The 15,484-nt window shown below is 39.5% G+C and overlaps 1 protein-coding gene across 6 annotated transcripts in view; it reads left to right on the forward strand.

Moving 5' to 3' along the window:
- Window positions 1-15,484, forward strand: part of SULF1 (sulfatase 1) — a 129,589-nt gene that overhangs the window by 49,747 nt on the left and 64,358 nt on the right. For all 6 annotated transcript variants that reach the window (XM_067290537.1, XM_067290539.1, XM_067290538.1 and 3 more), the window contains 2 exons: window positions 10,311-10,471; window positions 10,789-11,023. In XM_067290537.1, the coding sequence (XP_067146638.1) occupies window positions 10,852-11,023 (172 nt within the window). In that variant the 5' untranslated portion in view covers window positions 10,311-10,471; window positions 10,789-10,851. The remainder of the gene's footprint in view (window positions 1-10,310; window positions 10,472-10,788; window positions 11,024-15,484) is intronic.

The raw sequence follows: 15,484 nt of genomic DNA on the forward strand, positions 1-15,484 counted from the left end.
AAATTCAGAAATAATCAGAAATGGAAAAATCATGTTTTGAGAAAGAGTCAACACAACTATTTGAGAATCTTCATCGATTCATTCACGTTACAAGCAAAGGCTCAGTGAAATTTTTGTTTTGCTTAATTCAGCTTACTTCTCCCTAATAGAGATACTTCTTTAAATTAATATTTGTCTCAGCTTTTGTTAGACAGCTCCTAGAATACTTCAACCAGTTTGGGGGCCCCAATACCAAAAAGAGATTAACAAACTGGACAAAGGTCAGTGGAAGGCCACCAGGATGATCAGGGACTGGAGCACTTGTTCTGTGAGTAGGGAGTGCAGGAGCTGGGCTTGTTCACCCTGGAGAAGAGATGGTTTCAGGGGGAGACAACAGCAGCCCCCTGGTACCTACAGGGAAGTCATTGAGAAGACAGCCCAGTTCTTTGCAGTAGTGCATGACAGAAAAACAAGAGACAACAGAAATAAATGGAAACAAAAGAGGTTCAGACGGGATATAAGGGCATTTTTTTTTACCCTGAGGACAGTCAAGCAGTGGAAAAGGTGTCAGAGAAGTTGTGCAGTCTCCCTGCTTGGGGGATTTCAAGACCCAAAGCCCTGAGCAACCTGGTCTAACCTCACAGCTGAGCCTGCTAAGGACAAAGAATTGGGTTCTGTCTCTGCTGGTCTAAGCATTCCTGAATCAGGCCATTGATGTAGGAGAGAAATGCAGTTTGTGAGACACTTTTCAAGTAAGAACATCTCTCCTACATTTAGGAAAAAAAACATCCAGTAAAGCAAGCATTGATGATATCCCAACAATAATTAGTGCAAACGTCACAAATTCCTTCCTAAACTAAATAAAGAAAAGCAGTCCCTTGACTTTCTGCCTCCTCTCCATTACCTGGGAGTGATTTTTGATGCAGCCTGGTCCTTTCCCTTCCTGATCCATTCTGTACTATTTAGAAGGTTCTACCTAATTGTTATCAATTTCCATTTCTGTCTTGCTTCTCCAAACATAATACACAATCAGGTGCTGGGGCATAAACTTGTCTGCCTGCTCCATCACTGCTATAGAAAATAATTCATTCTGGTGCCGTGTCAGGCATCTTAGAGTCTTGGCTGAGGAGCAGGCTTACAATTAACTATCTGCAAAGATGATGTAAAAATCACATCTCTTTATTGTTATATAGGAACTTTTCTTAGTAAGAAGTGCATTGGGGAAAAAAAAATACATGCTTGAATGTATTCGGCTTTCATGCTTTAAAACTGCTCTCTCATCTACAGAACCCAGGACTGTGAAATTGAAAGTACCTGTACATGCACTTGAAAGATAAGGAAAGTCTTTCTGCAGGCATTTTCAATTGGAAAATGAAGACACTTGTATACCTCCTAGCCTTTTAAAATGTTTTCTGAGATAAAGCTATTCACAGAATAATTTCAATAAGTCATTCTTGAGTCTCTTAGATCTCAGACTGAAGTTTATTTTCAAACAGTTCTTTGAGAACAGATTTCCAGAATTCGGGCCTGGTGAATTGATATTCTTTGGACAGATAAGCTGTATATGGTACATTCAGTACTTGAACATGCAAGTCTAACTCTTTAATTTCAGGCTTTTTGGGTAGGAATATTAATTTTCAGATGAAATTCAGCATCCAGATGCTTCATACATTTTGGTCTTTCCTCATGTACCAGCGATGTTTAGTTTATTTTAAAGTGTTCAGAAAAGATCTTAAAGCATCTTTGTGCCAGGTATTTATTGTAGAACCTGCGGGAGGCTGGTTTAAGGAGATGAGAAGTCCTGTTGAATCCATCAGAAATGTTTATTTTGCATAACAGGACACATGTATCAGGGCCTAAATAAGGACTTGGATGCCTGCCTTGAAAAATTTGGCATTCAAATCCATCCATCATATTCCTTGACTATATTTCTGGTCATTCCCAAGCAAAAACTTTTTCAACTGGTAGGACGTGGCAACTAGGATGATGCTGATCCTTTTCCTGGCATGAGTTTAAGGCCATGTGGAGACGCCTTTCCGAGTTTCCTAGTGGAAACTATGTCAGCGGCAGGTCACTGCAAGATTCCCCCCTAAGCGTTTGCAGGTGTGCCTCCCCGCGGGGACTGCAGGACCGCGAGGTGACAGAATGAGAGGGCCTGGAAGGGTTATATGATAGCAGGCAGAAGTCCCCTGCTTTTTGGAGCTTGGGCTGTACCTTGTCCCCCCACAGGTAATGCAACTCAGCGAACGCTGAGGGCCTCCTGATTGCAAAGGCAATTAAAAATAAGATTGATACCAAGGGTGATGTGCTGCTCAGCAGTGCCTCAGGTCAGTGCAACTTCCTCGCTGACTAGTCTTTATGGAAAAGGATTTGAAGCATCTGTTTTTTGTAACAGATTGTTTTGTTTGGTCTGGCTGTCTGTTTACTATTATCAGTAGGCTGATTTCTCTATACTATAGGTTTCTCAGGGAGGATACTTGTTTTAAAACACATTTCTTGATCTGCCAAGGTGCTCTTACATGTACATCGATGAAGGTAAAATTTATACTGTGTCAGGACTGGAAAAGCTGCTTGACAAAGAGAAGCAACCTCACAAGGAAAATCTTGCTTAAAGGAAAGTACTTTGAGGGCCTGATCCACTGATTCTATCTCAGTAGTCCTATAAAATTCAGCTTGAATTTATTGAGAGTAAAATTCATTTGAATATAATGGGATTACTCCAAGAAACAAAATTTATTAGTCTTGGTCTCTAAACCTGGAAGTGAAGGAGAAAGTCAGCAGTTACCATATGCAGCCTGTAGTGTATGTACGTGTCCACGAGCACACTCATTGTGCGCGTAAACACACCATGTCCTGATGCTCTAAATAAATTCCCTTTCTGTACTGTAGTGTGATAGAGTAAGCACTTACAGGAGCTGCCCAGCTATCCTGCTTAGCCAGTGGATGGCATCTACCTAAATTCCTGTGGTGTTTTAGAAACATCCGTCCTTCTGTGTTGTAGCTAAAAACCCATCTGAGATCCTTTCCCAGGGGTACAAGTGGTGCTAGCTGTTTAAACACATATGCATATGTATATGATTAGAGAGCTGTGCCTCTTCTTAACATCAGTTCCTCATGCTTCAGTCCTTCAGTCCTGCCACTTCCCGTCTCTCTCGTCAGCGAGGAGAGCAGCGAGAGCCACAGCATTAGCCCGGTCCCTGCCAGACGAGGGCCCCGGACATGCACTCTGACATCACTCTGACATCACCTACATGATGTCACTGCCTACTGGAACTGTCCATATGATAATGGAGGCGGGTACAATATGATAAGGAGACTGGTTTGTTCTCTGTCTTCTGTCTCTGTATAGGCAGATGCATAAATAGTCTGTGCTAAAGATGATGTATTCGTATTCAAGTTAATCATGTCCATTTATTTAGAAAAACAGACTGTTTACCAAAAAAAGGCCAAAAAAAACCCTCCTTCAAGCAGAGTTGCAGTTCTTCGAGGAGAAATGCATGTACTTAATGAGCAAGTCATTAAATTTCTCTGTTTTCTTAGCTAAAGGAGATGTGAGAAGCTGTGCTCTTGCGCAGTTTCTCCAACCTGTAGACTTAAAGAAGAATTTATAGAAATGCACAAACTGTGTCGCTGTTGTTCACCACTGTGATATGATCTCCCAGCTCAAGACTACTTACTGGATCACTGAACCCTCAGTATGTTATTGTACAGTATGTTTTAATAATGTCCCCACACTGTTGAAGTGAGCAGGGATATAGCAAAGATATGTGGTTTTAAAAAGGAATTTGAAAATTATGTTAAATTCCTTCATACACAAAGGTCGCTCTTTATTGTTGAAAAATACTTGGAGTGTTTTGCCAATTATATTACCTGGTAGCTGGAAAGCATACTTTCTTTAAAGATAAAAAAATCTGATATCAGAAGCCTGTTTGGACCCTAGTGCACATCTAATTATCTTTCTTGGTCTTAATTATTTAGCAAGCGCTAATAAACTGCACGTATCATGGCACTCATGTTTAATAAGCATATAAATTTAATTAATTTTTTTCCCTCTCTTTGAAGACTCACAGACATGGAATTCAATCATGAGCCAATGGCATTATAACTTCCAATATAACATCAGGTTTTAATAAGCCTCCTGTTTGCTGCACACATGTGCTTAAGACTGCCTGGAAACCAAATCAGTAGAGAAAAGGGATTACTTTAGATTACTTTGAAATGTGCATTGTTTGAAATGGCCTCTGGTGACCAGCTTTCATGAATGACTGGTTTTACTTGTGGGGCACATCATCTGGCTCAATTATACCAGTCTCCTTTGTATGACAAGTGCACTTGGTTGTGCTGAAATATGAAATTTTAAAACAAAGTAAATAAGATGAGGAGGAAATAAATTTAGGAAACAGTATATTATTAGAAGCTTGTAACTTAATGATAGGCACTCTTCTTGCTGATAAATAAGCTAGAATTTTCCTTTAAAATGTTTCACTGAGTTGAGGTTGATATAAAAATATTATGTTTGATTTTCTTTAATGTTTGGTTCAACTATATTTATGGGCATTAAAATAAAAGAAACATTTTTCTTTTTCCAAGGCAGATAATTTTTTCTACAGAATTTCTTTTAAAATGGTATTGGAATTTGGTGTTCTACTCTGACATATGAAGTGTTGGAAACTTTTACCTGCTAAGAATATTCCTTAACCTGCACAAAGTTATAAAAGTAGGTTAAAAAGTGTGCATTATCCTTTCAAGTCACTGCAGGCTTTTTCCTCTCCTGTCTGTAGCTGTTTGTGAAATTACAATGCAAAAACTTAATATAAGGTTATGATTCTCCCTGCCAGCAATTACTTTAAATTATAGTTACTTTAAATTAATCTAGCCTGAGGCACTGATGATGCGTCATTATAATATACAGATTATGTTTGGAAGGTGAGTAGATAACTGATTGATTAGTAAAGTGTATTGGAAATCCAATAGATAATGATTAGATTAAACCTGGATAGGAACTACAGTCTTTGTGTTCACTATAAATCCTATACTTTACTACTTAGATTAGTGGATTAACCTTTAAGAAGAGACAGTAGATCTTGCTTTTTCCTGACTTCTGCTGAACTGTAAATGTATTTCCCACGGCTGCAGGTTTAATATTCCCACAGGAAAGTAATCTGCAGATTTACACTGTTGTGCCTCGTAGTCTGAGATTTCTGCGTTTTTCTTTTAAAGAAAAGATAGAAGTGGAAGACATGAGAAAAGCATTAACATTACTAAACTCAAAACAGTAATCTGTCAACAGCTCTTTTCACTTAAGTGGTTTACTATATTAGTGAAGTTGAGAGTTGTTATTCTTATTGTTGTTGTGGAGTGTTACAACCGTCTAGTTGTCAAGGCCAAATGATTTAAGAAGAGATTTAAGACTTCTGAATTCCTGGCTTGCTTCGGTGCAAATGAACCTCTATCCTCCCCTGATCTTTCTTTATTATGTAATTTCAAACTGTTTGCACAATTTGTCATGGAATAACTAATTTCATGATTTTACTTGGATCTCTAACTGCACAGCTGTTATGATTCAGGTTAGGTGAGACTTTAAGAGGTCTAGCCACCCTTTGACGTAAACATCAAAGAGTCACAGAAGTTGTACATGTGTGGTTGAGAAAAGAATTCAACCCCTTTCACCTTGGAGTTTCTACGTATGCAAAATGTTCTGAGTACAACAGCACTACTAGATGGATACATTTCACTTTAAAGCAAAGAACTGAAAATGGTAGGCATAAACCACTGATTCTGGCCTTTCTTGGGGCACTGGTGGGTGAAGCCACCACTAACCAACATGGTGCCAATGAGCAATTTCCATCTCTCTAGGCAGACTGTCAGATTTTTGAAACTCAGCTAATTATCCACCACAAAGTCATAATTATAGAACACTGTCAACAGCATTGATCCCCTACACTGCTTTTTATGAATTACCAGACTTCTTGTCCCTTGCCGTTCTGCTTTTATATGGACATTCTGATTTTAAAGAAACAGAGAATACTGGGGTCATATTCCTATCAAAAATGTTCATCAAAGCTATAACTGTTACCTCAGCTAGTCATAGGTGAAATACCTAGAATGGTAGTGCTCCTTATGCTTGGGGTCAGGAGGGAATGTCCATTTTCTTGTGATTATTGATGTTTGGGGTTTGGTTTGTTTGAGGTATTTTGCCTGTTTCTTTATCAGAGAATCCTATGAGAAGAAATGAAGCAACTTATCACTCGCAGTGACAAGACCTTTTGCCTATTTTCTGTGCTTTTGGTAATTTATGTGCAAATTCATAGCACTTGTCAGCCAGGCTCAGAAATGTCCTAAGCATCAAACCCTTCATTTATTGAATAAAGCTTAGCTGCATACAACTGTGCCAGTTTTTGTAGGCAGGGAAATTTAATTCCAGAGAAATAATCAGTAGGATGATAGTAATGGGGAAGAGAACACCTAATCGCAAAAATGCCACTACATTAGGAGCTTCTTGGTTTAGGATTCCTGGTGAACCTTGCTCACATTCTGACTTGGCCAGACACAGTTATTGCTAACACCAGAGGAAATGAAAGCTGAATTCTGGTTCTAGAGCTCCACAATCACAGTCCACGTTATTATTATTGTTTCCTTAATTGGCCAGAGCTGATCCATCTTTATCTGGATAGAAAGGCCACTAGAACAGCAGGTCTTAACCTATCATTTTGGATAATATGTTGTTGTCACTGTTCATGCTCATAAGAAAACATGAACATTGTGGCACAGAAGACAAAATTGTCTGCCCTTTGTTAACAGTGGGTTGGGAACTACTGATCTGGGGTATTGCATAGCCCATAGTATTGGGGGCAGACATTTGTCCAATATCCTTACTCATTATACTTGCATTTTATTTCAGATTTACAAGCAAGAAAGAAATCCATGCAAGTAAGCCCGATTCCCTTTGCAGGGTTACTTCAAAGCCATATTATTTACAGAATAATAAATATGAAGAAGTGCCTAGATCTTTAAAGTTTATAAGGACGAAATATGCTTAGGGATACTCAGTGGTCACGTTTGACAAACAAAGTGTATGATTCTGGACGGATCTTTATTGGCCAAACACAAAACAACATTTTGAGGGCACATGCTAAAGAATGGAGATACAAAAACAGTGTGGATTTTCAAAGGGAAAATGCTCTTTTCAAAAACTGGTTGCATTTTGTTGTTTTCCTAATTAAACACTCAAAGCCAAAGCACCAAAAGAACCATAAAACACTTCCTGGCCAAAACAAATATAAATTTTAAAGATAATTTCAAAAGATATTATTCTATCTTTCCTTTTTCCTCCTGGTCACTGAAAGATATTCTATTAAGAGACCTAGAAATAAGGTCTCTCTAGTTTTTATTCTACATCACAAGAAGTGGCACTGTAACCCTTCTGTGCAGTGCCCTGCCAATGTAATTCAAGTTTCACGGGTAATTAATTCTCCATGCCAACGAGTCCTTGAACTGTCTGTTATAATACTAGCAGCATAGAACCTGCTAAAGAACCAAGTTTTCAGTTTTTATCCCATGAAGGGTGAGTACAAACTATGAATTTGTGTTCCTCTGAAAAAAAGAATGACTGTAAAGAAAAAATTACATCCAGATGAGGAAAAGTAGTCTCTTTGGATTTCCTACTCCTATAGTTTCATTTATTTACTGACAACATTTCAGTTGTCATAGGTACGTTCTATAGGGAAAATCTCTCAAACTTTCCAAATATTATATAGAGAAGTTATGATCACTATTTGTTTACTCTTCTGGAGAGAAGCAGTTTGTAGTACAGCCTTAATTTCTGAACACTGCACAAAAAATTTTAAGTTTACTTCCCCATGTGAATTAAAAAAGGTTCCTTTTAAAAATTTCTCCTATTTTTTCCTATTTCTTAAGACAAATTACAGTGTCTGTAAGGATACTTGTAGACTACCAGAGAATATCCAACACATACATTGCAGCCTTGTCTTCCCTATCAAGCTTGTATTTTGACAGTTTTCTTCTTTACTTCATTTCCTTCCAGCACTGGGAAACAGGCTATAAGAGGACAAGTTCACAAGGATCATTTTTTAATAAAGATTTGTCTTATGAAAAATGAAATAGTTACGAGCAATGAAAGGCAGCATAATTGTGCTCTTGTGTGAGAACTGTTGAATAAAACTTGGATAATTAATTTTAAACATTTAGATCAGTTCTGGTATTTTCCTTTCCCCATCAAGGGGAAAAAAAGTTAGATAGGGCAACTTCCTTAGAAAAGGACTGTCTAAGGTGGACCTGACCTGCTAAAGGAAAGTTAAAGCAAAAGGATTTTTTAAAAACTAACTAACATAGCCCAAAGAGGAAGAAATGAAGAATACTTATTAATGCTAGTTTGGATTAGTGTAAATTTTTTTTCCACTGAGGTGTAATTGTCAGGAACTTGCAGTTTCATATTGTGGGGGATTATTCAAACACATTGGTGCCAATGTTTGCTCAGTGCAGTCAGGATGACTGCACTTTCTGGGTCAACACTGTCTGAAAAAGTTTGCTGTACAGTACAACTGATGTAAGAAACTAAACACTGAGTCTCACTTCACATATCCCTTCGTGCTTTGTGAGGTGAGTCAAAGTTTTGCTATTTAAAGATCAGACATTTAGAGAAATCATATTTTTTGCTTTTGCACCAAAAGCATGTGGTGTCTGGTGTCTGTCAGAAGAATGCCTACTTCTTCAGTAATCCTGTTCTTCAGTGCTTTTGTCAGCTTTTATGTGAGTTAGAACAAATAGGTGGAAATTGAAGTATTTTTAAAAGTCAATCCAGACTAATTACAGACTTCCAGTCTGCTTACCTGAATGTCGTGTAATCACTGAAACGGCATTTAACTTTAAATGCTGATCCCCTGTATGGGCTTTGCAGTGCTGCAGCGCTGGTTGGAGGCTGGAATGCTTGTTGGTGCAGAGACAATGCAAGACAGGATTTCTCTGCAGCAGACCCTGGGATTTTTGTTTTAAAGACATTCACACTCTTCTGGTGTAATTACAGCCTGCCAGAGTGAGGAGCATGAAACTGTTTAGCTTGTGAAGCTTAAAATAAAAGGTGTATGTGAAAACAAGAACAAGATCCTTTTTCTAGCAGTCCAGCACCAAGTCCCTTCCCCTCCCACTCCTATGCTTCCTTCCCCTTGAAATTTAGGGCACCTTCCTATTGATGTATTTTCAGGTGAGTGATGGGGCCCTTTTCTCCTTCTGTGTTGCTCTTATTAAAGTATTTCTGTTTATTCGTCTGTTACTAGTTAATGTTGCATGTCTAAATATGAGGGCATAAGTGTGGGAACTCAGGTCTTCTAACGAATTATGCTCCAGTCTAATTATGTAATGTGCACCCCAGTTCCCAGGCAGACTTTCCTATATGCAGACATCTTGAGCTATTTGGGTCTTGGGTTTGGGTGGTTTTGTGCTTTTTTTTGTTTTTAAACTGATCAGTGTCTCCATGTTTTATCCACAGTCCCAAAATAAAAATAGAAGGAATGTGTTTGGCAGGTTAATACCCTGGAGGAAGCAGGCATGACTCTGTGGTTTCTTTCCCACCCCCTCCCTTTTTGCCCCCAGATATTCCTTCCCTCCCCTTGTGTAACATGATGGTTTTGCAGAGCTTCAGTCAGTAATGCAAAAAATGTTAAAGCGTTAAGTGGCTACCCCTTCCTCCCCAGGCCAATCCGTCATTTTCAGTTGCAAGTTTCAATCTGCTGCAGCAAAGCAAAGCCTCTGCGCTTGCATCAGGTCCTACAAAAGCGAGGCTGTTTGACTGACAGGCACCGATAACGTTCTAACATACTGATCTGAGTCTGGCAAAGGAGTTTTGAGGACGAGGCTTTGCCAGGGGTACTGTGCATTATGGATGAGGCACTCGGTTCCACCGCTGATTGATGGGGGGACAGTTACGCCCTTTCACAATGCTGGGTAAGATCATCTGGACTGTCACTTCATATGAGCTTTCTTGTCAGTGGGAAGATGACTTTTCACATAGTGATCCAGTGCAGTTTGCAAATGACAGCCACGCTCTCCTCTCTGCATTGTAAGGGTTTAGTTGCTCGTGCAGGTGAGTTAACCTAAAATAGCTTTATCTCTTTCCAGGTGCCATACACTGGAATTAACTCTTCTCAGAATTCAGGGTGTCTATAAATGGTGGAGAAGCACCTGTGTTTGATGACATGACATATATGTCCTTTTTCTCTAGCAGCCAAGATGCCAGCTAACCACTGCATAGATATGGTATTAAATTAAGCGGGTGAGCTGGGGTGAATGCACATTTTTCTACTCTTCTCTTTCAGGGCAAAGCAAGAAGCTGTAATGAACAGTTCTGGGGACTCTGAAGCACAGTCACCGCTCTGAGGTCTTTGACAAGCCTTCTGCTTTCTCCTCCCTATAGGGTTCCTCCTACAGATGTGCTGAGCACATCGTCGGCGTCCCAGCAGTTCTGTACTGCGCCCAGGTACTGAATGTAAGGAGCGTGCTGCATGAGCAGTGGGGGGTGGGAAAAGGAGCACTGCGAGGTGCATACCACAAGTCGTGTCTATGCAAAATGCAAGCACTGGCATGACCTCGAGCCAAAATTAACTGAGAAAGTATAGTTGCAGAACGACCGAGTTCATTCTTAGAAAATGACTGTATAAAGCTCTTTTTCGACAATACGGCTTTTAGTCATGTTACATGTCACATGTCAGGTTTGGCTTTTCTAAATATCATCCTTGCCCTGTGTGAGTGAAAGCTGATTTACTGTTTGAACAGATTTTCTTTTCCTCCCTGCAGGTCTTGAAAACTAGAGTTCAGGAACTTCTGGATCAGTCTGTTCATTGAAATATTGGACACACTATGAAGTCTTCCTGCTTTGCACTCATTTTGGCAGTACTCAGTACTGAATGGCTAACAAGTCATTGTTCCACTGTCAAATCACCGAGGTTCAGAGGACGTGTGCAGCAGGAGCGCAAAAATATCAGACCAAATATTATACTTGTACTCACAGACGATCAAGATGTGGAGCTTGGTGAGAAATAATTGTTATTTGCTACTTCATTTGCTCACTTGTGTCTTTCAGTAATTTCTGCTATGTAAATAGTGCTTTACTTTCAGAGAATGTGTCTGTCCTGAAACAGTATCCGCATGTGGGACAGGTTTGGAAAATAAATTAATGGAAATTGTTTGATAGCATTCATCTGATTTAATGACAGATTTTAGGTAATATTTGCTTACCAAAATTCACCATAAAAGGCTTTAATGACCACCATAAAATGGTTTAATAGCACATGCAAGTACATACAAAGTTAAAAATTTTGCATCAAGACCTCTTATTAATGTTTTTTAACTTTGTGATTTTCTGTAGCATTTAAAAACTTGATCCTTATAAAGCTAACCTTTCCCTTGATGCTGTGCAGATGAGTATCTGTATTCTCCACATAGTTGTCACATGCATGTGTGTCATCTGACATGTTTACACACACAGACAAACTGGCCTGCAGGATATAAGCTTAACATTTATATCCATTATTAAGGTGTTTAAAATCCATCTGTTTTAAAATTATGCTGTATATATATGTGTGTGTATGTGTGTGTGTGTGTATATGTATGTATATATAAATACGTATACATACAAAAGTAAGATAGTTTTGTTTTCACACGTATATTAAATAAGTGAGCACAGCCTGGACGTACAAGCCAGAAGTGATTTTCACATATTTTTCTCAGTGTGGAAAAAGTTAAAACACTTGAATGATGTTCCAGAAGGCTTTTGAATGTTTTTCATTAAGTAAGTTAGAAAGATCTTAATGATGGTTATGCATGTAACTGTTTTTTTGGTTCACTGCCTGAAGTGAAAAATTAAGAAGAGAAAGAGGATTATCTTAGGTTACCCCCAAGCAAATATTTAAATTTGGGGTGGGGGTAGGGAAGAGGAGACCAAAAAGGTGAAAAAATGGCAAATCAATTCTCAGTGTTTTTAATGAAAGATATGATTTTAATAAAAGCAATGTGAATATCTAATCAAAATGCCATATAAAATTGAAAAATCAAAATCCTTCATTCCAGAAAAGCTGCAACAAAATCATTCATTTACTTTAAAAACACATAATTTTGGCCAGAAAAGGTGTAGACAAAAACATGGCCTAGATCTAATAGCAACTCCAGCAGTTCTTTTGTTATTAGCATTTTTGCATTGTCGTGATGTGATAATAATTTACACAGCCCTGTCAAGGTTGTGAGAATACAGTTAATAAAGTGTGTTTCCAGTTTGAGGGTTAATCCTCCTATGTGGCAGTTTTCTCACTGAGCTCCCCGAGCAAGCCTTTGGATCTGAGCACATCTTATCTATTTTGTTTCTCACTCTTTCAAGCGTCTGCTCTGTTTAGCCACGCTGCATAATGAATGGCCACTCTGCTTCTATTTTTGGCCTAAAATACAGCTATTACAGTAGGAATGTATTTCGTCTTGATGCAGCCGGTTTGAAAATGTCTTTAAAAGGGTCAAGTCATGTCTTCCTTTTTTTGCGGTCAGAAAGCGCCCGCGTTCTCCAGGGCAGCGCGGTAGGTAGGTCAGCAGACGCACCTCTCAGAACAACGTTAGCAACTGGCTCTCTCCAGTCCTGCGAGAGGGGTTTGCAAGTGGTGAAAGAACAGGAAGGATGTGGCAAGCCACTTTGTTCGCATTGTGGAGCCTCACTCTTTGAAGGCGGCACTGGCGGTTCGCAGAGTGCTCTGGCTCCTGTTAGTAACCAGCTGAGCAAGAGCCTGGACGTATATGCATTCCCACTGCATTGAAGGATGATTCAGGTTTCCCTTTTTCATAGATCATTTCACAGGAAACAGGATTCAGCCCTGAGACTTACTGTATTGGATTATTCACATGTTGACTAATAAATCATTCCATTCATTTGAAATGTAAAGCCACACTCTTTTCCACGAGTGGATTATCGCCTCGCCCTTTATTGAATCCTGAGGAAAAAAGTTTCCCAAAGGTCAGTGGGAAACAACGCTTTGTGCCACAGAATAAAGTTCAGGCTTTGTTATCCAAAAATCATAAAATTGAAAGTCTTTTAATATGGATTATTTGGTATTGTATTCCCAGCATGAGCATTTCTAAAAGCTGTTCTAAATGAATGCTTAAACATAAAAGCAGACAAGGCACATTGTAGACTTCAATCAGGAAAGATTTGTCTCCAGAGCATGTATAAGTATTGAACCAAAACAGTCAGCTGCCTTGAGTGCAAATGACATATAGGGGAGATATCCAAAGTAAAATTTCCAAAAAGCAAGGAGCTTGCATTTAGTCAGTGCTCAAAGAATGGGAGTATGCACATCTTCATATGGATCTGCATCATCCCACCAGAGTTTTGCATTCTAAATGCAAATAGAAGTTTGGCAGGAATTGCTCCCTCACACAACTTATCAGATAAAACCCACACACTGCTCCACAACTCCATTTCAGTTCCCATATAGGCTAGGAGATAACGTGGCACAGAGGAAAGATACTACTGATTGGCTGATGGATTGTAATTTATGCAGTATGAAGCAACCTGGTCTGCTGCTTTTAAAAGAACTCAGCAGGAACTTGGGTCCAGAAGTTTGAAAATGATCAGTTAAATTGTGCCTCTGAGCACTCTCTAGCTCCCACCAAGCTTCTGAAGGTGGAAAAATAACTGCCCAACCCGGAGGCAAACTGACATCTTGCTCAAGGCAAAGCACCAGCTCCCAGGACCCAGAACTGCACAGGGGCCAGGAGCTACTGTATCTCTGGAGACAATATAGTGCTTCTGCTCAGGGCAGTGGCCCCAGCTCCCAGAGGTCAGGTCTGTACACCATTCAAGCATCAGGAAGGAGTACAGATACTTCCGATTTTTTGATCACTCTTTAAACACTTCCCCTATCCCCCAGCTTCTCTGTTACTTCTTCCTCCCATGTACTTGCACACGTCAGTCTCTCAAGCCATTGGCCACCCACTCATTCTCATAATCCCCACTGTGAGTAATATCTTGTATAATGTTAGAAATGAGTCAAAACTAATAAATTCGTTGGTATTTCTAGTATTTCTAACATATCCTTTGAGACTCGCAGTGGTGGGAAAAGGTTAAAAAGATCCAAAAGAAGTAAATAAATGAGAAGATTACTTTTTATGTACACTTGTATTTACAGCCTAATGCACCAGCCCATGAAATCCATATAAACTGTTCACAGAGTACAACAGCAGGTGAAGAGTCCATAGCATCATCTGGCCCCATATCAAGCATAATTTGCCTGGTTTGCTCTTCATCTTCACTAAAACTTTCAAAGCACAAAAAAAGGACAGGCTGAAAAAATGGGAATATGGTCTGAGAATTGAGAGTCCATCAGCTCACTAGGATTTTGCACAGACCCCAAGTAAAGGCAATGTAGCTTTATGGTGGCCATCCCACTACAGAGATGTTCACCTAAGATGCAGCTGGATGAAAATCCATAGCAACTGTAAGACTTTTTATGAAACCTTGGTTACCAAATATTTTTCTCAATATATGAGGAGAATGAACTGAGAGGTCATACTGAATTTCTTGTCTGACAAAACTTGCTAATTTCTGTGGCCATACTGGCCGTTCCCAGTTATCTGGTTCCCCTCAGGTCCTCCCCAATTGCCAATGTAGAACGTGAGTGTCCTGCTGTCAGGCAGCACCTGAGAACGTGTGCCCTGAAGACTGTGTGCCAGATGGTAAAGCACACAAGCTGTGAGGAGAGCTACAGACAGCAAAAGATTATAACTTATATCAGCAAGTTTTATCTCCTACTTGTGTTTTGTATTCAAAATAAGGAAGTTTCACCTGCTTTGAAGTGTCTATTCCAGGATTTCCAGAGGGCGTAAATCTATTATCAGTGTCAGTAAGTGCATACCTGGAGGAAAAACTTACTCATAAACAGCAGGTTTGCAAGAACAGAGGGCTGACCAAGCACAGGAATGAGGAAGTGCTCTAACAGCTATTCATTTATAATGCATAGAGGCATGAAAGCGCACATCAGCTCGGCTGCTGTTACTGTGCATTAGCGTACCACTACCGTGCACTTTCCACCTGAGGACCTGCAAGCACTTTACAGCTGGGCTCTCAGTATAATAAACTGTGACATTTCAAAAATGGGAGAGCCGTGGCAAAAAAAAAAAAAAAAGCCAGCCTGGGGTCCAACACAAAGACATGTAGAGATCTTTCATTTGACTTTTATTCAACAGCCTAGTCAAACACCCCTGCAGATACAAATGGAAGATCCTTTGTGTTTATGAGGCTCTCGGTTACCCTGCTACTTCACTGTATCTCTAAACACATGCTTTTTTCTGTATTGTGTCCAGCAAAGCATCTTCCTAACGGCCTTTTGCTCTGCAGAGCTCTAAAAGCAGGTGCTCTGCACTTAGAAAAGAGGAACGGTGAAGGAGGAGGAGTCCAGAACGATGATGACTTCATGGTATTAAGTATATCGTTAAAGATATTAAATGTATCTTG

This window comes from Apteryx mantelli, chromosome 2 (genome assembly GCF_036417845.1).
Source record: "Apteryx mantelli isolate bAptMan1 chromosome 2, bAptMan1.hap1, whole genome shotgun sequence".
Taxonomy (NCBI): Eukaryota; Metazoa; Chordata; class Aves; order Apterygiformes; family Apterygidae; genus Apteryx; species Apteryx mantelli.